At 40.8% G+C, this 24,913-nt stretch overlaps 1 protein-coding gene across 3 annotated transcripts in view; it reads left to right on the forward strand.

Annotated features, from left to right (window-relative positions):
• The window catches only part of pde4cb (phosphodiesterase 4C, cAMP-specific b), a gene marked incomplete at its 5' end in the record, with an annotated part of 47,660 nt that overhangs the window by 15,819 nt on the left and 6,928 nt on the right, over positions 1 to 24,913 (forward strand). For 2 of the 3 annotated variants that reach the window (XM_079221411.1, XM_079221412.1), the window contains 11 exons: positions 12,552 to 12,743; positions 13,639 to 13,680; positions 15,452 to 15,488; positions 15,983 to 16,056; positions 16,141 to 16,190; positions 16,537 to 16,649; positions 19,324 to 19,417; positions 23,775 to 23,947; positions 24,040 to 24,138; positions 24,442 to 24,606; positions 24,692 to 24,791. In XM_079221411.1, the coding sequence (XP_079077537.1) occupies positions 12,552 to 12,743; positions 13,639 to 13,680; positions 15,452 to 15,488; positions 15,983 to 16,056; positions 16,141 to 16,190; positions 16,537 to 16,649; positions 19,324 to 19,417; positions 23,775 to 23,947; positions 24,040 to 24,138; positions 24,442 to 24,606; positions 24,692 to 24,791 (1,139 nt within the window). The remainder of the gene's footprint in view (positions 1 to 12,551; positions 12,744 to 13,638; positions 13,681 to 15,451; positions 15,489 to 15,982; positions 16,057 to 16,140; positions 16,191 to 16,536; positions 16,650 to 19,323; positions 19,418 to 23,774; positions 23,948 to 24,039; positions 24,139 to 24,441; positions 24,607 to 24,691; positions 24,792 to 24,913) is intronic. The other variant, XM_079221413.1, reaches the window with a different exon arrangement.

Genomic DNA, 24,913 nt, shown 5'->3' on the forward strand with positions numbered 1-24,913 from the left:
ATAAGCTTTGCTAAAATCACTATGACGTTATTTTTTTTTATTCAAAAGAAATGTATGACTTATTGCAAGACTTATTCTTGCAGTGACCCTTGTATAATTTATGGAATATCTGCCTCTGAAGCAATATATTTCTAATAAGATTCATAATGTGTCAGTGATACTTAGCATGTAACATTTATAGTGGCCTTGCATTTGTATCCTTTCATGATATTCCTATCATTCATTCATACTCGACTCACAGTACATGGAGTCAGTGCTACTAGTTTAAAGTGACCTCAGCGCACTTGATGGTATTTGATGATATTTTCATTTCATCTCTATCCTTTGTCTGTGCCACTCAAGCTTACGGGAACCTATTTGATATTTTTACCTTATGGTGGTAAAACTTCCATCAAATAATTTCTTCACAAGCATGTAGAATTAATTTTCACGACTAACAGAGTGATTTTGCAGTCTTCCATCCAGATTGATTTATGTTGTGAGATCAGAGAGAAGATTAAGTCTCTTTTGATGTATTGTCAAAATTACACACAGGTGTAAGGTCAAGGGTCAGAGTCGTGACAGATTGAACGAAATGTGTACTTTTTACTTCTCAGAACTAAATCATTTTTTTATGAGATGTTATCATTTTTAATGCTGCTTCATCAATTAAAAAGCGTTCCGTTTTGCTTCAAAGAATTATAGCATTTATATAAAAAAAAATTAAAGCATCATATATCTTTGAGCATTTTGAAAAAACGCTATATAAAATTAAAGTAATATTATTATTATTATTATTCTAGAAATAATATATTTTTTACCCCACGCTCATGCTTTAGTACACACAACACAAGTACAACACGAGTATAGCTGAAAGCTGCTGCTAAGTTAAGGGTCACTGAACGAAATGTGACTCATTTTGCAGCCGGCCTTTCAGAAAGTTATGACGACATCAGCCTTGTTGGGCTGGGAGGGGGATCAAAGTGTCTTTATAACGTCAACCCACTAATAAAAAACCTTCAAAGGGAGATTGCTAATGAGCCCGGAGTCTGACGTATTTATAAGCCTGATGGATCAACCACATGTGTGTAATAACACAGTTAAAAAGCAGCGTTGAAAAGTAGAGTGTACTTTAAAATCGTCCAAATCCCTTTAACCCTGTTCCCTGTGTAGTTTCCATTAGTTCCGATACAGAAACATGCTGCTTTTATCGTCTTTGCTTTTCCACATGAAGTCAAAGGTTTTACAGTTAGTTTTGACAAACAGAGATTCATCAGTTCGTGAAGGTATTTAGCTTCTGCTTTGAGTGTTATGAAGACATAGGAGTTGGCTGTGTATGAAACGGCATCTGTGAGGTTTCAGTCAGCACACTTACTGTCTGGTGTAGTTATGTTTTCTCAGTTAACTGAGTTGTATTGCAGTTGGAAGAATAACCAAAGAATAAATCTAAGCAACACAGTAATTTACCGGAATACACAATAAATAGGATGGAGGTGATTCAACAGTTACCTCAATTGACTCCCCATGTTGGACTCCTCATTGTTTATCTGTATACCATTACTCAAACTCTAGAGGGGGCAGTCAAATTATATAAACCTGGTAATCTTTGCATTCACACAGTTGGTGCTTTTTGCCTGCTGTCCCTCCTGCATTTGGCATCTGCAACTGTGTTGCTTTTAGCCGTTATGTTTTCAACTCCTGCACAGCTGACAGTAGACATGTCCATTTTGTGATTAGTCATATGCTGCAAGAATCCCCTCTTTTATGTGAACACGCTCATAGCTAGATTGTGAATCCTTGAGTCAGTGTCGGCGGCAGACATGAATCCGTGGGTGAGCTTTTTATTTCCGTAAGTGGGCCCAATCTAAACATAAGAGGGCTGATTATACAATTAGATACACAACCTCCTTATCTATGTGAAGCATATGCGTGACTGAATTTGAATTGATCTGACAACAACAGTGAAGTCTACAAGGTACTACCATGATGTGGCTGCGTGTCTGGACGAGCAGAGCGATCCAGTAGCCTGAACATGTCATAAACATTAGGGCTTAGCCGTCTAGGGGGGTCCGAGGAGACAGGTTACATTCAAAAGTGTATTCAGGGCAACACTCAAAACACTCGGAGACTAGCGTTTTGAGTGGAGGAGAGATGCTAAACTGCCCTGGGTTGGTAAAGTTGATAACCTCCGTCACGTGACTACTTAGCGTAATTGCGGTTTTAGGGTTAGTGAAGCCGGATAACAAACATATATCCTGCTTATGTTGAATTTGGTTCGTAGTACAGGCTGGTATTATTATTATTGCTCTTTTCGGCTATAGACTAGACGATGATGCAAAGGAAGAAAGCCATCAGCCTCTGACTTCCTCATGATGATCTACTTCCCAGTACGGCTCAGCTTGACTCATACGGGGATAAGGGGAGCTAACCGCTTATCGATCTCGTCGTAATAATGAGAACAATGATTCTGCTAGTCACCAAAGTTGCTCAGCACTTTAAGCCCCATAATTACCCATACTTAATGATAGAGTTTTTTTGTTCTATTTTTTTAATTTGTGTATTTATTAGTAATTTATTATTATTATTGAAAAATATATTCAATTCCAATTCTTTTTTTAATGGTTTTCCATTTGTCGGCCACCTGCCATCTGTTTATTGCCAGTTTGATGCTGTTGTTTTCGCACAGACGGATTTATCATCACCTATGTCCTGTGATAGAATTACTGTACTAGAGTACTAGATTCATTTAATACAATAAATTATAAAGAGCTGAGTGTTTGAATAAGTAACAACACCCGTTTTCTGCAAACCAAAGTACAAAAAAAAAAGTTTCTCACTGTTTATCGTCACTAAGTCGTAAGATGTCAACCAATTTGTATTTTTCCGGTTAGCACGTCTTTTTTCAAACTGTTGATAACAGATATTTTGTGCTGATATTTATATTGTTGTATTGAGTACCTCAGATTGTCTTTGCTCTCATTCTTAAATTGTCACACTTGTATATTTCCTGTTGGTGTATCAACAAGGGTTTGAACTATGCTGATTCCAAAGTTCTTCAAATTCGTTCTTTCCTCGAAAAGTTAATTGTGTTTTTGTCTAGGTGGAAACTTATCCAAGAAAGGCTCTGGGAACAGCTTTGCTAACCCCGATTGTGTGTGAGGTCTGAGAAGTCAGTTCCTACAGATCTTTATCTAGTCAATTTGAGTGAAACTGATCTACTGACAAATCTAATGTAAAAATATACAACCATTTATAACCTAAGTCAAAGCTTAACTGACCTAAATAACGATTTTTTTTCTCCAGCTGCTTAATAATAAAAGACCAATAATCTGTCTTAACTGACAGGCTGTTACTTTGATGCAGCTGCAGGAAGTGACCAGTAGGAATGAGCAGTGTACTATAAACATGGTTTTGATGACACAACTGCGGTCAGTTACTTTGTACTTTTGTTCCTGTGTACTCCATTTTTCTCATTCTTATAGACTTAGATATGTATGGAAACTCACAGCCTGAAACCACAAAAACTCTAAATCATACTGATGAGATTAGTATCGAGCTAGCAGCTTTTAAAAAGCAGGATAACACTTGACTCCTTACAACTATTGGCAAAAGAAATGCTGGGGCTCATCTCTGGTGTTACCTGAAAAAGTGAATTTAACATAATTCTATGAGCAATTCAGTGAATTTAAACTGTGTTTTATGGTTCCGGACAAACAGAAACCTCCAACATATAAACCATCATCAGATCAGGACACCAGTGACTGGCTGATATCTGATATTTAATTCAAGGACAACATTGGAGCCAAATATCAGTTTAACTCATGTAGCCTCCATGCAGGTACTGTCTGATAGTTTTGTGCTGTCTGCAGACAGCCTGTCCCTCCCAACAGTTCTGAAATGAGATGTGACCTTTGGTGGTGTCACAGCAGGTTGGCCCACCCTCAGGGCCTCAGCTCATGTCAGCACACTGCGCTGTGACGCACAGCTCACTCTCCATGAGGTCAAATGTCACAGCAAGCTGCCAGCATGTTGCAACGTAATGTAAACGAAGAGTCACATTAGCTCTGTGAGTCAGAGACAGTTATGAGTATCAGCTGACTGTATCAGTGGTCTCATTTTGCCCCTGCAGCTGGATAGACTTATCTCACCGCCTGAAAACTGTGACTGTGGCTCAGTGGTGAGCAGGGTCATCCTTTAATCAGAGAATTGGTGGTTCGATCCCCGGCTCCACTTTTTTAAAAATATACTGTTCACAGGCATATCTTGCCTTTTGTATCCTATATATTGGCGATATGGATCTGATGGGTTTGATAAAGGTGGTTGTGTCTCCCCACATTGAATCCTGCATAACAATACATATTCTTCCAAAACAAGCGTTTATGCAATACAATGGGTTATAATCTCCTACATTGTGTGGTTCCCCAAATCACTTGGAGATGATTGAGGCTGACTTGCACAACTTCACCTACTGCACTTCAAGGTTCATGCAGAAGGGTTTCTGCAGTCTGAAGAGGTCAAAACTCCATGAATACTTGTAGTTTAAATATTAACTTTAATGTGATCTCACATTAAATCTGTTATTCATACTGCACGAGTCGCTGGCGTTTTTCCTCTTTGATTGAATATGATGGCTGGAAAAACTGAGTTTTTTAGTTTAATTGGAAATCAATTGGATTATAAACACAGAAGAAGATCATGTTATAAGGCAGTTCATTTTGCCGCTCACCTGCCAAAGGCTGGAAAGTTATTGACCCGCCAAAATAATAATTACATAGTTTGAGGAAAGAATCTCAACTACAGGTCCACTTTTACTGGAGCTTTCAATCTCACAATCCTCCTCAGAGGATGGAGTTTGCTCAATTTCCATCAAACGTATGGAACTAAGTATTGGACCTTTAGATCACATGTTAAAAGGTGCTTGTATATTTAAGGGGGGGGGGCGGGGGGGGGGGGGGCGTAACTTGTCTCTGTTGAAAGATGGTGTCTGGTGTCAGATGTGAATGACCTGTCTGATGTTCACAGACGGCTGTTATTATCTGTTTATGTTCATTCAGTCTCTCGTCCAGGATCCTTGCCATTTCACAGATGTGCTGTAGTGTTGCCCCACAGCTGTCTCAAATGATGTCATGATGATGTCATACATCCCTCCAGTTTCCACTCCAGGGATTTTTTTTTCTCTCGGGTTTCTTTTCAGCAGAGATCCACAGATCTTCAGTATATATACATATTTCTAGAAAGATTCATCACCCCTCATTTTGAATACTTAAAAGACACATACTAGTCCTGAAAGTTTGTGAAAGTAATTTTTGACCCTGGGTGAGTGCTGAAAGGAAATATTGACGTGCCAGTGGCTGTTCACTGGACTTGATCCCAAATTGTTCACGCAATTCCCTGCTGACGCCTCAACCCGCTTAACCTCAGGACGCCTCTGCTCGTAGTTCTTTGAGTCACTCCTCGGCTTTCCTACAACAAACACGCCTCAACAGAGATCCCACTGCGTCCACAAGCTCAGCCAGCTGGTTTCCGACATGTGTCTTTGTTTGCGTGTTTCATAGCATCCCTTGTGTTACAGTTTCTTATTTGGTGGAAAATCAGAAGTGCGAGCATTGGGTCGGGAATAATTCTAGGCCCGAGAGCTGGTCGATCGACATTGCAGTCACAGTCGTTAGCACCTAAAAACAATTAAGACAAAAAAGGCACAGAAAGACTCAGAGAAAACACTGACCAGCGATGTGATTGGCTGCTCCTGGTTTGCTCCTCAGCTAATTAGAAGAGGAAGGCACACTCCTGCCTTACTGCCGGGCTCAATCGCTGGATACTGAAAGATGCCAATTTGTGCAGTATAAACATGATAAGAGGAACACTCGGCATGGCCTGTTGCTGGGCAAAGACTGTGTGTGTGTGCGTGTGCGTTTGCGTGTGTGTGTGTGTGTGTGTGTGTGTGCGCGTGTGTGTTTACGTGCGTGCTCCGAACCAGCCTGTCCAGTTGCGCACCAATGTGATGTAAGGTTGTTTGATTTTCAGGTCGATTCCGGAGCTAAATCTAGATCTTTACTGCTGGGGCTATAATCACACTTCACTTGCAATGTGTGTGTGTGTGTGTGTGGTTCTGGCCCAGTGTGTCACCCTACTAACCAGTTTCTAATCATGTTAATGCTGATCAGCCACTGTATGGATTTCTCCCTGGCTGGACGGACAGAGCTAATCACTGCACATAGACTCCACGATCAATACCCATCCGGAGGAGTGAATCAACCTTTGAGGCGCCCAGCACTCCAAAGGATTTAAGCACTTGAGCACTACCCCAGTCACATTCATATTTAAAGGACCAGTCTGCTCAAATTAATCATTGTTTTTGTAAGTTTGTTCAGAGGCAGACTTCTTTAACCGCAGCACCACAGTTCAAACACCCGAGACAGCAAACAACTGCCCTGCAAAAGTATTTTTGACCAAACAACGAATCGCTGCCAGCTCTGGCCAACCTCCAACCTCCCAACTCCCGAGGATATGGATCAAGGCTTGTAATGTACAGCCTCCCACCATTTTTAAGAGTCCTTCCTCTGCCTGTAGGTCAAAGGTCCCACAGAAAAATAATAACACAGCAGCTGGCTTGACTCTGTGCAACCTTCTCCTCCATCCCCTTGGCTATATTTAGAGAGACATGAGTTGCTTTGAGATCAGATGTTGATGTTGGACACAGAGCGATCCACGGTGGCTGGTCAGGTGGATGGAAAGAGAAACTGGCTCTTCATGGAGGTGTGGCACTCTGTTTCAATCCAATAAGACCGTATATAACAGTGGAAATATTTTCTAAAAAGACGGGTAACAATTCATGATCTTGTCTTCAGTTTCTCTGAATGTTATTTCCTGTATTATTGTGTTGAGCGATATTCATGCTGAACTAAGCGTGTCGAGTCATTGCTTATGCAGTGATGAACTCATATGGTACATTTCCACATATTTAGCCACTCAGGGAGCAGCTGGTTACCTTGCTCAAGAGCACTTTTGCTGTTGATGTTGAGCTACGTATGTGACAATCTGAAGAGCTTCCAGTAATGTCACTACTGTAAGAAGTGAAATAGTAACTAAAAAGTCATATTTATATTAGTCATGGCAATTTCACCAATGTTACCAAGATACAAACTATCTATTTTATGTATTAGTGGGACAGCATTTTTTTAAAGGATTTCTGGGCATTTTTAAGCCTTTATTACGAATAGAAGAGAAATTAGGAAGGGAGAGATCCAACTAAGATCCCTGGCTGCACTCGAACCGAAGACATTCATGCTCGGTGATAATTCAACATAACACACACACACACACACACACACACACACACACACACACACACACACACACACACACACACACACACACACACACAGTGTTTGTGTTTGGCAGGGGGCTGGATGAGAGGGAAGCAGGGTGTTTTTCTTCTGCTTTCAGATCCAATATACAATAGGTTTGAGGTGTAAAGCAAACAAACCCCCTTTACTCCCTGAACTCCCTTACTCACACACACACACACACACACACACACACACACACACACACACACACACACACACACACACACACACACACACACACACACACACACACACACACACACACACACACTCAGGCATGCATGCAAATCACATAAAGTGTTCTCTGCTCTGTTTTCTTCCTCACCTCTTGCCTCCTTCCTGGTGTGAGGCTTTAGCCCTCTCTGCCAATTCCCACGCTACAAGGAAAGAAAACAGGAGGGAGCATGTGTGTGGGTTGACCTTTAACCCTGGATCTGTGTCATCGCCCCATCAGATAACATCTGGCCTTGATGCTTGTTTTCTGTATCACTCACATACATAACGGAAAGTTCCTTAAATCTCTCGGCCCTGATGATTCTCATGAGCACGTCACAAACAAGGGTGCATGGACGATAATTTAATAACGATAATCCTAAAGTTTCAATGTTTTGTCTCAGAGGCTAAGTTTAAGAAAAGCCTTCATAAGGATGACACAAAGTTCACCTTGGATTCAAGTGACTGTAACTTAAAGACTCTGAGTGACATTAATGCAGTTCTTTGTTCAAAAGCTTTATTGGAATTTTTAGATTAATGTAGTGTCTAGTTGTAACTAGACTAGGCTATATATCCCTTAAATGCGTTTGATATCAAAGTATATTTAGCAGATTTGTTCCCAAATAAAAACAATCATCTCAGCACTAACTCTAAAACAGTATGGTTTCAACTAATTATTTTCTCTATTAATCAGCTAATATTTTAGTCCATAAAATGTCAGAAAAGAAGAAAAAAGACCCTCCCAATTTTCTGAAATCCAAGCTGACTTGAAATAACTTGTTTTGTCTGAGCAACAAGTATCACATGAAATAAAGTAAAGCAGCAAATCCTCCCAAAGTAGGGACAGTGTGGTACTGCTTGACTTCAAACAATTAATCAATAATCAAAATAGTGGATTCATTTTCTGTGGATTGAAATATTGATTGAATAATTGGCGTTCAGCTGAGACAAGTGAGCAAACACTTATCATGCCTGATGATACAATTTAAACTTTGTTGATTTCCACTTTTAACCTCTGTAATCTTTTTCATTTGGTTTCAAAAAGTTCGCTCCTCTTCAATATGTCGACGAGGTGCAAACTAAACATCCTGGGAACAAAAGCAGAAGTTCGGATGTGGGTGTAGAGATGTCTGTGTGTGTGTGTGTGTGTGTGTGTGTGTGTGTGTGTGTGTGTGTGTGTGTGTGTGTGTGTGTGTGTGTGTGTGCGCGTGTGTGTGTGTGTGTGTGTGTGTGTGTGTGTGTGTGTGTGTGTGTGTGTGCATGCATTGCATGTGCGTGTGTGTGTGTGTGTGAGAAAAGTTTAGTAAAACGGAGTTAAAGAGAGAAAAGGGAGCCTTCATTTACGTCAGAGAACTGGGAAACAATGCTGGAGGCAGGAGACAGAGCAAGGTCAACTTGTTATGTACGCTGCAACTGCACAAGACGCCAGGCTGCCTGTCTGTCCCCTGTCTGTCTGTCTAAAGGGGGAACGTCTTAGCTGCAGAAGCGGTGGTATAACATGTATTATGGGTTGTAGAGGTGGTACTAGAAGGGCTCCGCTGAAAGTGTATTTTATAGTCTCTAGAACAGATTTTAATTTTAAACTGTGAAAAAAATCCTTTCCATTTTTTCCTACAACTTACATTATCTTTCCTTCCGGCATTGTCATCCATTATCTTTTCGATACTACTCAACATTCTTTGTGATGGGAAGAAATAAATTCACAAAAAAATCAGCAGTTCTTTTAGCCCTATGGTCCTGCATGCAGATTACCAACAACATACCGCCAGGAATGTTGTTTTTTTGTTGTTTTTTTAAAGAGCTCACATAAACACAATTCAAATGGAGCACAATACCCAAGACAATATTTGAGCAGAGCCTTGTTTATGAGACATTGCAGTACCATGTTTTATTCAGCAGTGGGGGCTGTCTCCCTTTCAGAAGCTGGTTGGCTTCTGCTACTTTTGAATGGGAATGAATGCCATTGACCAACAGTGAGCTCAGAAGAACTGCATCTGCTGCTGAGCTCAATGATGATTATGAATCTGTGAAAATGAACTGCTACCAAAAATGTAAAAAATCACAGTAAGTCTCCAGAAAACACTCTAACGCAATATGTAATCATTCCAACTGCTTTTCTCACTACATAACATCAGTGGCATTACTTTGTTGTGCAGTCATCTTCATATACATGTATTGTTGCATACGCTACAAGTGGTAGCGTAGTGATTTACTATGTGTGGAACACGTCCTCCAAGCAGACAGTATAATCAGAACACTACACGTCAGTGGTGTACGCAGCTGTTTGTGTATGCGTCTGCTTGGGAGTATAACCGAGGCTTTGAAGAGCAGGGCAAATCCAATAAATGGGATTAATTCTCCAGTCAGTGTCATCTACCTCTGATATGAGGGACAGCTACAACTCCTTTCATTGTTTGATCATATATTTGTATATTTGTTGATCTCAGTGAACAGAGGTGGTATAAGGCCACTTTATGTTAAAAATGTGTGGTGTTAAGTGGTCAGACTTAGCGTTCAATGATGGTCTAAATATTCTTTTCCACACCTTTTTACTGGTGAGGCAGTATATAATAAAATTGATATGGTCTTGTAATTCGACTTGGAGTCATTTAGAAGCACTCAACCAATCAAAATGAAAAGGAAAATCCTTCATGTATGTATTCATGATGAGGGGAGAAATCATCTGCACCCTGCCTGGGGGGGTATCTACGTAAGCTCCGTCACCAGTCTCCCATTCCTCTCTTTCCTGGCAGGCAGATCTATTTATAGCTTCTGACGTCACTGGTCTCCTCTGATGGAGCCTCGTCACGGCCGACTACACTGAGCAAGGGGAGGGTGAGGGTGTAAATAGGGTTGGGTGGAGTGGAGGGTTGGGGTGGGGGTTGTTATCATTGAGGTAAACCCTGTTGCAGCCCTCCCCCTCCTCTCTGCCATGTCACACCAATCAGGTGTGAGATGCTGAGCCACATCACTGTGCTGGATACAGCCTTCTTCATCCCCCCTCGTCCTCCTCTGTGTTTGTGTCTCTCTACTTCTGTGAATTATGTCTTTCATTCAGCATCGATTGCATAATAGCCATCTTTCATTTATCAGGCACTGCAATTGCTGGAGCGCTGGAGGCAGGCTGAGCTAAAAATAGAAACAGGACCAACCTTCCAGTGCTCTTTTGGTGCTCTGTTTTCTTTTGTTATGACCAAGGAAGGAGGGGGGCGATTATAACAGATAGCAATTGATCTAACGGATACAAAATACATTAAAATATCTTAAAATTACCACTCAAGTAGCCACATTCAGGCGCTTTAATATCTAATCCCGATACATTCTCTTTTTTACAATCTGATCTTGTTGAAGACGTTTGTTTTTGTAGAATGCAGGTCAGAGAAGTGAAAAGTGGTTGCTAGTTTCAATTTGTTTTTAAAGACTGCAGACGAGTTTGTGTGTCCTTGAGCCAGGCACAGCACCACTGAGGATATGTAGACCAGAGTGAGGCAGAAAAAAAGGAAAACTTTCCATGTTAATAAGCTTTAACCCTCCACTACAGTCCTTTGTGTATTTCGACAAAAACTCAAAGCCCTTTCCTCCCTGCCCCTTTTTGTTTTTCTGTCTGTATTTTAGCCCTTTATTCACTTGCACTGTGTATCACGACTTTGGAAAGGGACATTTTGGGTAAAAGGGAAATCATCGAGTGTTATACCAAACCCTCTACAGGCCCCGCAGAGTGACTTCTTGATTGGAAGGATTCAAAGGGATTAAATTAGGGCAGAATCGAGCCATGATACCTTTTGGTTACAGGAGTAGGATTGAATCCAGCTGGCAAAAAAGGCAGATTTTTTAAAATACTATTTCATTTTGATCATACCAGTAAAATACAATCTTAAAATGATACCTGTAGACGTTAAGTGCTCTGTTCAGTAATAGGGGTGCCTTTCAATGTGGTGGATGCGATGGGGTGACGCACCACGCATGAAGTCAGTGTTGACGTCATACAGAGATAGCAGAGGGAAAGATGTGTGTAGGTGTGCGTTTAATTGCGAAAAATGTATAATCACAAGGTCACCTGTTTGTAAAGACTCTCACAGTCAGGGCAGACAATTTTAATATAACCTTTTTATCATTTTCAAACCAAGGTGTTTTGTGCTTGTTGTTGAGGACTTTTCATAATGCCACATGAATATGTACACACATCCTGTTCTTGTGTTATTTTATCATTTCAATTGTCTTTGTATCATGTTTGGGATAATTTATTGTAAGAAACATACTGCTGTATTTGAAAAAACATTAGATTTTTGGACATGCAGCATTCCAGCTCCAGTCACTCGAAAGTCCTACGTAGCTTATCTCAGCCGTGTCTTATCTTAGGTTTCTCTTTTCTATCTCCATGTGTCGTCAGCAGCTACAGGAGCAGTTTTATATTTGGGTATCCATGGTTTGGATGCAGTGCTGAGAGATAACATGTTTACTCTTTTATTCATTACTGTCTGGTGTTTTTATTTTTCAGATGTATGAACTTGAACTTGCTGCTTTTGTTATGTACTTCTCTTATGATACTGAGGTATGCAAATGTAGTTTAGAAGTACTAGTAACAATAGTAGTAGTAGTAGTAGTAGTAGTAGTAGTAGTAGTAGTAGTAGTAGTAGTAGTAGTTCCTGACCACCTAAGGGCAACTCAGACACTGAACTATTTTAAGACTGGCCTAAAAACGGCTTTTTTTTTACCTTGTATTAATTCATTGTCAGCTATTCCTTTTTGTATTATGGTTTGCTTTAACTATGTTTTAACTATGCTTTTATTTGTTTTAATATATATTTGCTCTGTGGCACTCTGAGATTCTTTTGAAAGAAAAGTGTGTTAAAAATGAAATGCATTATTATTATTAGTAGTAGTAGCATTAGTCATGATATGCAAGGAATAATGAAGTGAAACAGAATAGCAGTCTGGGCTAACTAGCAGGTGAAAACTACAGAAATGGTGACTGTAGTATTGATGTGTTTCTTCTGTCTCTTTCTGTAGTTTTGATGTGGAAAATGGCCTGTCGGTGGGTCGCAGTCCACTGGACTCTCAGACCAGCCCGAGTTCTGGGCTGGTTCTCCAGGCCAACTTTCCCCACAGTCAACGGCGCGAGTCCTTCCTCTACCGCTCTGACTCAGACTTCGACCTTTCACCCAAAACAATGTCCCGCAACTCGTCTACTGCCAGCGACCTGTGAGTATTTTATATATACTTTCTGGATAATTTTAACACCAATAAACCAACCAGCCTTTATCCTCTACCTCATGTTAAATTTTACAATGTGGGTTTGCTGATTTGGACGGAAATCTGTTTGCTTCACAGAGCAAAAAAAGGAAGTGACTGCTGTTCTTCCAGAAAAAACAGCTCCACACTTTCTGATAACAGCAGATGATGGAAGGCTTAAAATAGCCTACTAATTTAACAATGACATATTGATGTTTAAAGATATGTATATTATTTGTATATTTTCTATCTGGGTCCAGAGGTACTGGGCCTGGATACCAACTCCCAAAAAGAATCCATCACAAAATAATTAAGGTTGACAAAAACATCATGTAGAGATTGGGAAGATATTGTTTGATTCCCAAGTCCCTCAGTAGTAGTGTTCCTCCACAGTGAACATTTTAGGAATTGAATTATTAGAACACATTCAAAAATATATATAAACAGAAAAATTAAGCTCTAAATTGTGAAACTGATTTTGCATTTCATGCCCTTGATTTATATGAAGCAATATGTAGCATCAGGACACAGGGATTGAATCCCTTCTGTTATGAATTAATAGGGAAACACTGGAATGTATTATTCATATTTATTCATGTCCTATTTACTCCCTACAAAGTGCATTTTTGGCATCTGGCTTTAAAGAGGCTTTTGGTAGCAGAGCTCATGTTTGTCGGCGTAAACAACAGGCATGTTGATTTGGTACGTCCAACTAAAACCAAAACCATAATCTTAGCTCAGAAGTAGTTTTTCACCCAGTTTCTACCTGTGTATACAGCTAAAGATCTCTCTGTGCAGCTAGAAGTCTATTTGAAGCCAGAGTGTAAATGGGACCACCAATAGCTGTCGCTCCTTTGTTTTAAAGGGAGGAGGGATTGAAGCATTGGGAAATCAATTGGCTACCTCGGTGAGACATTTAGTAAAGACTGCTGTGATTTGCCTGTCCATCTCTTTGGGCTTTGCCATGTTGTCACGAGTCAAACCTACTACCACTTACCCCTCCACCCCTCTACATCCCCGCCCACTTACACGTGACTTTTCCCTTAATTTGACTTGTAGAACATATCTTTTAATATTTATAACAGTCCCAGCAAGCATTGGACAGATGATGATCTGGTATCACAAGTAAAAGCATTTGTTAATTTGATAATAAATCTTTTTATAATTTATTTTCACAAAACAGTAAATAACAATACGCACAGTTGTCATATCTATAGTTGTCATTGCCAAAATGTTTGCCGACTCTGTACATTTCACTGGCAGCATGGATTTACCCTGAAGTCTGAATGGTTATGAGGTACATGATGAGACCTTAAAGCTTCCAGAAATGTCTACCTCTCCAAAAGTTGGCTTTCGCAGCACCTCATGCACGAACAACTCCCCCTGTGAGGCACAGTGGACAATCGAGTTCACAAGCACAACTCAGAGGCAGGTGGCAGGCAAAGTTCTTTAGTCGTATGTTCAGGCAGGGGTCAAAACCAGGAGATCAAACAAACAGGCGAACAAATCCGATAAGGGGCAGGCAAAATCCAAGGTTGGCAAGACAGGCATAAACGGGGTCAGAACAGGTAGGCAAAAAGTATAACGATATGCTGGAGCGTTTGGCACAATGGACAAGACAATCTGGCAGCGGACACGTGTAAGTGAGGGAACCTAAATAGTGAGCTAATGAGGGCACAAGCTGCAGGTGAGATGGGCGTGAGGGCCAGGTGACGGTGATGAGGGGTAATCAGGTGTGAGTGGCAGGATCTGGAATGACAGGAGGGTGATTAGAACTGACAGACATGATGAAAACACTTAATATGACGGGGAATCCGTGACACCCCCTAGTAGTACAAATACAGTATATATATCTTGGAGGCAAAACCGAAACCAATCTGCATTGAGAGATTTTGAGCTTCATAGAAATTGAAGCCAGACATTGGGCATTGTAAAGTTATCAATGGTAACTTATTAGCATTTTTTTCTACTTCGTGGACGCAAGTAATCATTAGCATCCCACAGTGTCTAGCCTCTCAATGATGGCAATGCAATATTCACTGGACTTTTAGCTCCACCAACTCTTAAAACAAATATCATATATACTACAGTAGAATTTTACCAATCAGTCTTTTTCTTTCCTCTTTTTGTTGGACAGGTTGGACAGGTAGACATACATGGCAGGCTTGATGAGAACCACGGGGCCAGAGAACCAAAACATTGAGCTACGATTTGTCATTTCTATCATTTGATTTCATCCTAAAAATGTCACCTAATTCAGGTTTGTTGAGACTGGTTGAATTAAACCTCACTGGGTAGATACAGTATTGATAAATGTTCCCCTGCCAGTAATCAGTGTGTCTTTGTCTCATATTGTCTTATTTTTACTTATTTAAAGCAGTGGTTCTTTGGCTCTGAGGGTTAACTCTAAGCTGCATCTTTGCCTCGAAGAAATATTTGTAACTAAAACAATCTCCCCTCCTTATATCCAGTGGGATATTCGAGACCAAGCTAGGGTCGTAACCCACTGTACTCTTCTCTCTTCCTTTACATTTCTCACATTAAGATGATGACAACAAACAGATGTATTTGTTGTCATTGTTTGTGTGTTTGTATTTTGAAGTTTATTTTGTATGACATGGCTTCACACACTGATTTTTCACTGGATATCTGTTTGTGTTTGTCTGTGGTTTTCACAGACATGGAGAAGACATGATAGTGACTCCATTTGCACAGGTTAGTAGCATGTTTGTGTTGCTGGTTTTGACTGACCAGAAATTCGTTAAATGTCCTGGCTACTTTCATCAAATTTGACAAGTCAAAACAAAACTCAGTGGCCCAGTGACAACCTGTACAGCAAGGGACTGAAAGTTGGGTTTAGCTTTAGGGACAGTTTTACAGTAGAACACAGCAACATTGAGTGGATTTATAAAACTTTTTGTGAAACTTTTCTTGCCAGCGAAGCTTCAGTGGGCTCTTGGCTTGGAATTACCTCGTTGTAGAACATGATGCTGCAATATGCAGTTCTTCTGATGAAAATGTATTCATCTGATTTATTAATTAGTCCAGCCGGTAATCGAGGATACACTAGATGGATGGATGTTAGGCCATTACAAACTGTACTACTGTTTGGACTCTATTCTTGATATTAAGGGGGACATGTCTCGGGTGTCTCCATCCACACCAATTCACACAGCTCCAAAACTCACTCCTCTCTTTTTCCTTTTTAGGTTCTTGCCAGTCTACGAACAGTGAGAAGTAACTTCGCTGTTCTGACACATCTGCAAGATCGTGTCACAAACAAGTAAGAACTATCTAATCTGACTGAATGTCCGACTGCTTGTTATTTTATTGTTCTACTAACACCTCAACTGTTTACTTGTTTCAGGCGTGCGACAAGCAGCAACCAGCCATCCGTGTGCAAACCATGTCTTACAGGTCAGTGTTACTATCCCTGTGTGTGGGGACACGGAAATGTATAATTTCATGTCTTTCTATTTTTCATGAAGATACTTTTCTATATTACTTAACATGAAAGACATTTTAAAGAGTGTGATCTTAATGGGTTTATGCTTTTTACTTAAATTACTGAAAATTCAAACATGGTGTGGCTTCATTATGAACCATTACAGGCTCATTACAACAAGCTAATAAATGTTCTCAATCCTTTCTCAGGTTATTCATAAGAGCTGCACCACATCTCTAGATCACTTGACAAAATTGTTTTCACAGCAGTCCCACAACTGACCTGTAACATTTGTATGTGTGACCTCTGACCTTTCAGAGGAGACCCATCAGAAGCTGGCGGTGGAGACACAAGAGGAGCTGGACTGGTGTCTGGACCAATTGGAGACGCTGCAGACGAGACACTCAGTCGGCGAGATGGCATCCAATAAGGTGAGAGGACATGTAGGAGAGGTGTATTTAAGCAAAGCTTGTTATATCAAAAAGAGTTTCCAATTTATAACATTTAAATTCTGAGCTTCCCTTTGTCATGACAGCAATGACTGATTTTAATTGTGTTCAGGTCACATGCTTCCAGATCTGATCTTGTAACTCCTGGCCATGTGTGCAGAGCAGTATTGACAAAGTGCATGTCCTTCAAGCTTGTTCCTGGTTATTCATGTTTGAAAATCATATTAACATATGAGGGGATAAAGTCAGTTGTTATGACACATGCATCTGCAGTGTGAACACAGGCAGAAACAATGGGGTTCATCAATGGCTCCTTCCAAAATATATAAAGTTCATCATCATCTCCTCGATTCCCTCCATTATGTTTCCCTCCACCGTCTGGCTGCTACATTCAGTCCTCCTCCCTCCCCCAGTCAGCCAATCAGATCGCTCCCCTCCACCCAGCCCCTGAAGCCAGAGGGATCTGGTTGGACAGAGGGAGCAGCATCCAGGGCGGGGGAGGGGGATCCTCACAGCCTCTCCCGCTTTATGAATCTAAATGACAGTATGTGACAGGAGTTGGATGAGGAACTGCTGTCCACACCCTTTCTCCCCGATGCTACACCACATCCCCAAACTCCCTCAACCCACCCCACCCTTCCCGACACCCCACACCTCCGAGACAGGACATGTGACTGTGGGAACTTTTATTTCCAAACGGATTTCTCTTCTTGTTCAAACTGTTCCTGCTGAGTGTGGACCAGGATTTAGTGAGCAGCGCGTCACTACACAAGCAAACTTGTGTGCTTGTGGCTTTGGATTTCCGGGGACCTCTAACATCAACATGCGTGGGTTGACATGCCCGCGTCGGCTCTCTGCGTTTGTCTGTGCGGGAGACTCAGACAGGTGAGGATGGGAGCGCTGCTGGCTTGTTTACACTGGGATCTATCAGCAGTGCAGGCTTTGCAGGGGGGGGGGGGGGGGGGGGGGGGGCTGGATGCTGAGTGAGCATCTGACTCCGGACCGAGTCTGCAAACAGGCTGAATGTGGGGATGGTGTGTCTATGCACGTAGGTGTGTGAGTGTGCACGAGAAACGGAAATAGCGGGGGGAAAAGGCAGAAAACATCTTTGTTAGAGGGGGAAGCTGACGTGATTTTAATTTTTTTTTTATGTAAAACAATTTAGAGCGGTGTTTGGTTGGCAGCAGCAGGAATATGCTGCATGGTATTTGTAAACATATAGCATGAGATTGTGTGTGTATGTGAGAGATGGTGCGCTGAAAACCTGATGTTTATGATAGAGGGAGCAGGTGTGTTGAAAAGCTCCAGCAGAAGTAAACCAGATGAGGAACGGGCACATTTTGGTGAAAGCTTCGGAATTATGATTCATGTCAATGTGTATGTTTTTGTTTGTGCCCATATGTGTGTCACATAGTAGCCACTGCAGCACTCTCTCACCTCGATCCCCTCCCTCCCTCCTCCCTCAGTCACCACGTGCCAAAGCTGTTGCATAATCAGTGTGGAAGCTACCGCTGTGATCAAACTCAGGGGGACACTGAACACTTTTGTGTTTGATAAACTTTCACCAATGATTCTTTACAACCACAGTGCAGATTTCTCCCGCGTGTCTGTGAACCGTCAATATAGAGACATTAAAGATAGTACAGCTTTTCTCTTTTATAAATGAATAAAAGGGTAAATGTACACTCTATGCTTTATAGACATATAAATAAATGTGCTAAAATTGCACTAATTCTGTCTACTTGTGCTGCAATGCTGGAGTTCCCCTACATGTTGGTGTTTAACGTTCAACCCATAGCAAAGATGATGGAGCATACATTTTATTAACTAACCAAATAGCATTAAAGTACTATAAATTACTTACTAATTATGTTATAAGTTAAGTTACTTGGAGCCTAAACTTATTTATATGCAGAGCTGACAGTATACAGAAAAACATTTTTTTTCTTAGTTTCAACCTCCATGGTTTCAATGTCCGAAATTGTTAACAAATATTTAGATTTGTTTTTAAATGATCTGATATCTAACTCTGCATCTTTCTTTTACATTCTTGGAGTACTTTACATGTAATTTCTGAAAAGGATATTCATTTGAATTAAAAATTAAAAATAAAAAAACAAATTAGAGACCATCTTGGGATCATACCAGCAGATGGGAAGTGAAGGGAGGCCATCGCTGTGATAGAATCTGTCCACAGACAACAGACTGGCAAAGTACTCCGAACTGGCTCTGTGATAGTTCCCCATATAAAGGGACCCATTTGCCATAATGACTCACGCAGACTCACAAGGTGAAAACAATACAAGCTTTGCTCTCGCGGCTCAAAGCAACACAAGAAATATTCAGTAAAAGTATGCACTAGTCATACATTGTCTGAAAAATTTAGTTTTTAAAACTGATGCAACATAATAACCCTCTTCATAGAGGAAGGGGGGCAGTAACAACACATGAGTTTGGGGAATTATAATGTAAGTTTGTTGAATCACAATACCTCCACCATGGTCTCTTGTGTTCAGTTGTATCTATAACAATGTATAACAATTTAGTTTACTTCCTATATTGATGTTTAAACATGCAGCTCATCTTTGTGAGTATTTTAACATCTTTATCTGCATTCTTACCTGCACAAACCACATTTTGGGTTGTGTCTTCACAGTTTAAGAGGATGCTGAACCGCGAGCTGACGCAGCTATCAGAGACAAGCCGCTCAGGAAATCAGGTCTCAGAGTTCATCGCCAACACCTTCCTCGGTGAGTTTTAATGCCAGATGTTAACGAATGAAAGGACACCCACTTTGTGAAAGCTAATGCAGGCAAATACAACTGCCCTGCAAAGAAGTCTACATTCACAAACATTAGGCTTTTTAGAAGTGCTCAATTTGGAGGCTGTAGTTTGTGGTGCTGTGGAATTGTATTGGTGTATTCTGTGATGTGCACATTTAGTCAACGCTCATTGATATGCAGAGGTGTCAAGTAACGAAGTACAAATACTTCGTTACTTTACTTAAGTAGAAATTTTGGGTATCTATACTTTACTGGAGTATTTATTTTTCAGACGACTTTTTACTTCTACTCCTTACATTTTCACGCAAATATCTGTACTTTCTACTCCCTACATTTTAAAAATAGCCTCGTTACTATTTCATTTTGGTTTGTTTTCATTCCGGCTTGTCATCGTTCAAAAACACATACACAAAAAACCTCTCCGCCCCGTTGCCCACAGATACGTGCGCGCGCACGTATCTGTGAGCACGTTAGGTGAGCACTGAGCACACACACCAGCGGACAGAGAGCGTCGAAAAATATGTCGCGTGAAAAGTAGACCGCTATATCTGCGTTTTAAACGCTCCCAGGGTGAAGATGCAACAGCAGCTCTCCTGTGAGGAGCAACCGGAGTTCTCCTCGCACCGGAGCGGCTCTCTGAACCCGGAGCAGCTCTCCTGTTTCAGGTGAAACGAGCCAAAGTGCTTGTGTCTTCTACCAACAATGAGCTGTCATTAATAAATACATGGACAAATGCCTGTACTTTCGGGTAAATGGTTACGGTACGCCGTTAACAGGTTACGCTTGCGCATGCGCGATTTGACGCGACGCCATTAACTGCGTGAGCTTGTCCTTTCCTGCTGTTGCGTTTCTCAAAATAAAAAAACAGATCTAAACTCAATATTGAGCATGAATTGAGAGAGGCTACAACCCTACCAATCTACAACCCCGTTTATAACATGTGTCGAGGAAAGCAGCTCACTGCAGCCACTAATACTGCCACAACCGGATGGCTCACATATCTGCACTCATTCTGTTTTGTTTGGCAAAAAAAATTAAAAGCTTATTGTTTTCCACAATGAGCTGTAGTAGTAACTAAATATGAGTTATTTTTTGCACAGATAGAACTTACACAAAACATTGTCTGATTGTCTGATGATCTGATTTACTTGAAAGTGATTGCAATTTCCTTTATTCTGTTATCTATAAAAGTACAGATGAGTCACACAATTATGTTATTTACAGAAAAAGTTTGAGAACCACAGCTTTAAGTGTTTGTGTCGGGGTCGCCGCCGCCGCCTATTTTGCACTATTACAATACTTATAGGCAACTAGTTATCATGTCTTCCGCTCCATGAAACGCATGTTAATGCTCAGTAGTACACATATGGTACTTTAATGTATTTGCATTGTAATAAAATGTGATCATTTTAAATGGGCATATATGCAGCTGAAACGGGTAGCCGAGTGCATCCCACATTTTTCAACATAACATTTTAAAACATTATAGTAATTATGGCCTTTAGAAAAATTATTGTTTTGGGGGGAGGTGGGGTAGTGCACTATAGGCCCCTTAAGAGTTTGTCCTTAATGGAAGAAAAAAAAAATTCCCCTTACATTACTTTTACTTTTCAAACCAGTACTTTTACTTAAGTAAAAAGCTTGAATTGGTACTTCAACTTTTACAGAAGTATTTTTAAATCCTAGTATCTATACTTCTACTTGAGTAATGAATGTGAATACTTTTGACACCTCTGTTGATATGTATGAGGTGCCCGTCAAAATATCTTAAAATAAAATAAATTAAATTTGGTACTATCCCAAACATATATATGATGCTGCCCAGCTCTGCTGAAAGGATTAAGATGCATCGCCTGGTTTATTGACTGCTGTCAGACTGCTGTCAGCTGCATTGTATGAGCACTACACCAAACTGCTGTTCAACAAATGTGAATATTAGCATTGCGTTGTGTATATGAGGTAGGGGGAGAAAATAAGATCTTTGAGGATTTGGAATAGTTTACTTGTGTTTTATTTGAGCAAAGAAGAAATATCAAGAAGGAGAGAAGACAATTTCAAGTAAAGACACAATGAGGAGCGAAGGTTTAAATGAGGATTAGATGGGAGAGGAAATTGAAAGGAAGTAATAAAAAAAAGAGAAGTGGATATTGAAGAAATGAGTCAAAGATATAAAATACAAGATTTTTTGAAAAAGGAGAAAGGGGAGCGATTGCTTTTGAGGGAAAGGAAGTGAAACAGGAGGATGTATAAAGAAACAGGGAGATGAGAATTTCAGTATTTTCAGGGCGAGGAAAGAGAGGAGGAATTTTTTTAAACAAAAAATATGAAGAGAGTATGTCTCTAAAAGAGAGGAAGGATGAGAGGACTGTTTGTTAATAAGGAGGAATAGAGAAGGTGAGGATTTCTTTCTCCTTAAAAGAGAAGGAAGCGCGCCGACAGACAGCATTCCCGGACACATTGTGTGGCGTTGTCGTAGCAACAGGGTGCAATATTATTAGACGGCGTGCTGCATCAATAGAAGGCTCAGTCTTCTACAGCCCTGCCGGCAGGATGGAGGTCCAGCCGAACGAGGATGGAGCTGTCAGTCGGTCGCCGTTTTGACATGAGTGCCTCGGCGTCAAGCCCGACTGCGTTCAGAAATGAACCCACTGGTTTTGAATGTGAGGAAGAGGAGGCACTGTAAGAGAGGTGAGAGAGGCCAGACAGCCCCTTGTGTGACGCTGCCACCCAGGTCTCTCTGCATCCTTATGGTGGCGTGTGCTTGTATCTGGGCGCAGATCTGGATATCATTCCTGCCGTGCTAATTAAAAAAAACGTGGATGTGAAATACTGAGGATGATATGTGGACGTGAGGTAAAGCCGGCTGTCTGTGATGTCACAATGGGATCATTGTTTCCTTGGTTTGTGCACAAACGGATGAGTCATTTTCAACATTATCGTGTCTGCTGGGACAGCACCTTTTGTGTCAACAAGTCATGTGGAGGTTATGTTGATGGTGGAAACCTTGTTTTGATCGTTTCCATGCTTTTGCTTGAAGGATTACACGCTCCACTGTGGGTTAGAAAAATACATCTCCAACCTGTAGATGTGATGAAGCCTTTTCAAACCCACATTTGGAAAAACATGGGAAGCTCTTTGCCATCAAGCTCAAGACAATGCTGAGCTCCCGAGAAGCTGACAGGTTTTACCCATCATCCTTTCTACTACTGGTGTTGTGTTCGTATACACCTTGTTGTGCTCCGATAATGTAGCTTTGTTCAGCAGGTGTACTTCATTATAGCTGCACAATCATGGTCTATATACTGTACACAAATACCATTTTGCTTAAATTTAAATCTATTTATTTGACTATTTTTACGTGGCATTTATTGATTGTGAGCGATGCAAAGTCTAGTCATTCACAAGTGCATTGAAATTTGGACCGTTACGCTGAAAAGAAGCGCAATTGCATGCTTATCCAAAGAAGGCACATTGTTGTGTTGATATAATGAAAGTGACTCATTCATCTATATGTGTATGTGTTTACTTTAGGGATACTTGCAGAAGTAATTGTGCATGATTGATTAAATGCTGACAGGATAATAGTAGTAGTCGTATCAGCAGTATTGATACACATATAAGTAGTTGATGGTAGCAGAATTGTAGTAGTATAGCTACAGTAATAGAGGTAGCAGCCATAGTTGGTCGAAGAACTAATTGTACTGGTAATGGAAGGATTACACACATTAAATAATAAAAATAAAATTCTTACAGCTGAAGACACTCACTCATGGGTCAAGACAGGACCCCTTTAAAGAGAGTTATAGTCAGAGCTCAGGCGAAGGTCTTCACTGACAAGAAACTCTACCTTTATAGTCTTTGTCCACTGTGTCAGTCTTTACTGAGAGGAAAGGAAAGACAATTTGAATGTGAGTGATAACTAGTAAGCACTTCGCATAATTCATGTTACCACTGGTATGTTTACAGTGTGGAATATAACTCATGGTGTTTATTGCCTATGTGCATATAAGCAAAGTCAGATCATATTTTTAAACAAGCATCCATAAAAACCTGGACACCTCTTTCACAATATTACATTTTGTTTGATTCAAGAGGTGGTCATGTGATCTTTTTTTTTTTGAAATGCTATAAAAACTTTAAACTCAATGTATGTATGTCAAAGCAATAGTGTGGATAGCATACCAGTCTGAGTCTGATACTATCCCATTGTAAATGTGACGGTGTGGCAAAAGGGGAGCAATCATGTTAAGTCTGAGTATTTGAAATTACTTTGAAGACAGACATACATATTCAACAGTGTTCTGTGTGTTTGTACACATTGCAGAGAAACAACATGACGTGGAGATCCTGTCTCCACCTTCTAAGGAGAAGGAGAAGAAGAAGAGGCCAATGTCACAGATCAGTGGTGTGAAAAAGGTCACACAGAGTCCCGGCTTACCACCCGCCCGCATCCCCCGCTTTGGAGTCAGCACACCACACGAGAGCCTGCTGGCCAAGGTGGGCTCTCACTCACTCATACACACAAACACACATGACACACATCTATCAGACACAGTGTGTCTGATAGATCTCCTGTTTTCCTTCTCCAGGAGGTCGAGGAAATTGATCGTTGGGGTCTGGACATATTCAAGATAGCCGAATTTTCTGGAAACCGCCCTCTGACTGTCATCATGTACTCCATCTTCGAGGTAGGAAGATCCCTCAATGCAAAGTCTGCTGACAAATTATGAAAATTAGATACTTTATAAAAGTTATGAATTCTGTCTTTTCACATGATATAGCCACACATGCAGTGAAGACGTTACTGACACTTTGAAGTTTGTCTGCTTCTACAGTGTATTTTGAGCTGTGACCCACCAAGTTGTATTAAGTAAGAATATGATGGGTGCAGGCAAACTTTAGGCAACGTTCCTGGCCACTTGAATCAAAACCACAGAAGAGAAACACTGATTTGTAGATGATGTGACACAGATTCCTCCTCAACCTTCCAGGACCGCGACCTTCTGAAAACCTTTAAGATCCCAAATGATACCTTTATCACCCTAATGATGACCTTGGAGGACCACTACCGTGCAGACGTAGCTTATCACAACAACATTCATGCTGCTGATGTGGTGCAGTCCATCCACGTCCTCCTGTCCACCCCCGCTTTAGAGGTGAGTTAAGGAAGCTGTTGTTACTGTTACGATATAATATCCGTCTAGTGTTTTGAATTAATGTGTTTTCTCTTCTTCATCCCAGGCGGTGTTCACAGACCTGGAGGTCATGGCTGTTCTGTTTGCTAGTGCCATCCATGATGTTGACCACCCAGGAGTCACCAACCAGTTCCTGATAAACACCAGTAGGTTTCTCTTTGTCTGGTTTGCTGTGTGCCCCAGTAATCAGGTGATATCTTGACTCTTTTAACTTAACCTGCACCTGAACTTGGTCTGGGTCATATTGTCAGCATGGCACAGGATCTTA

Source organism: Taurulus bubalis, assembly GCF_910589615.1.
Source record: "Taurulus bubalis genome assembly, chromosome: 7".
Lineage (NCBI taxonomy): Eukaryota > Metazoa > Chordata > Actinopteri > Perciformes > Cottidae > Taurulus > Taurulus bubalis.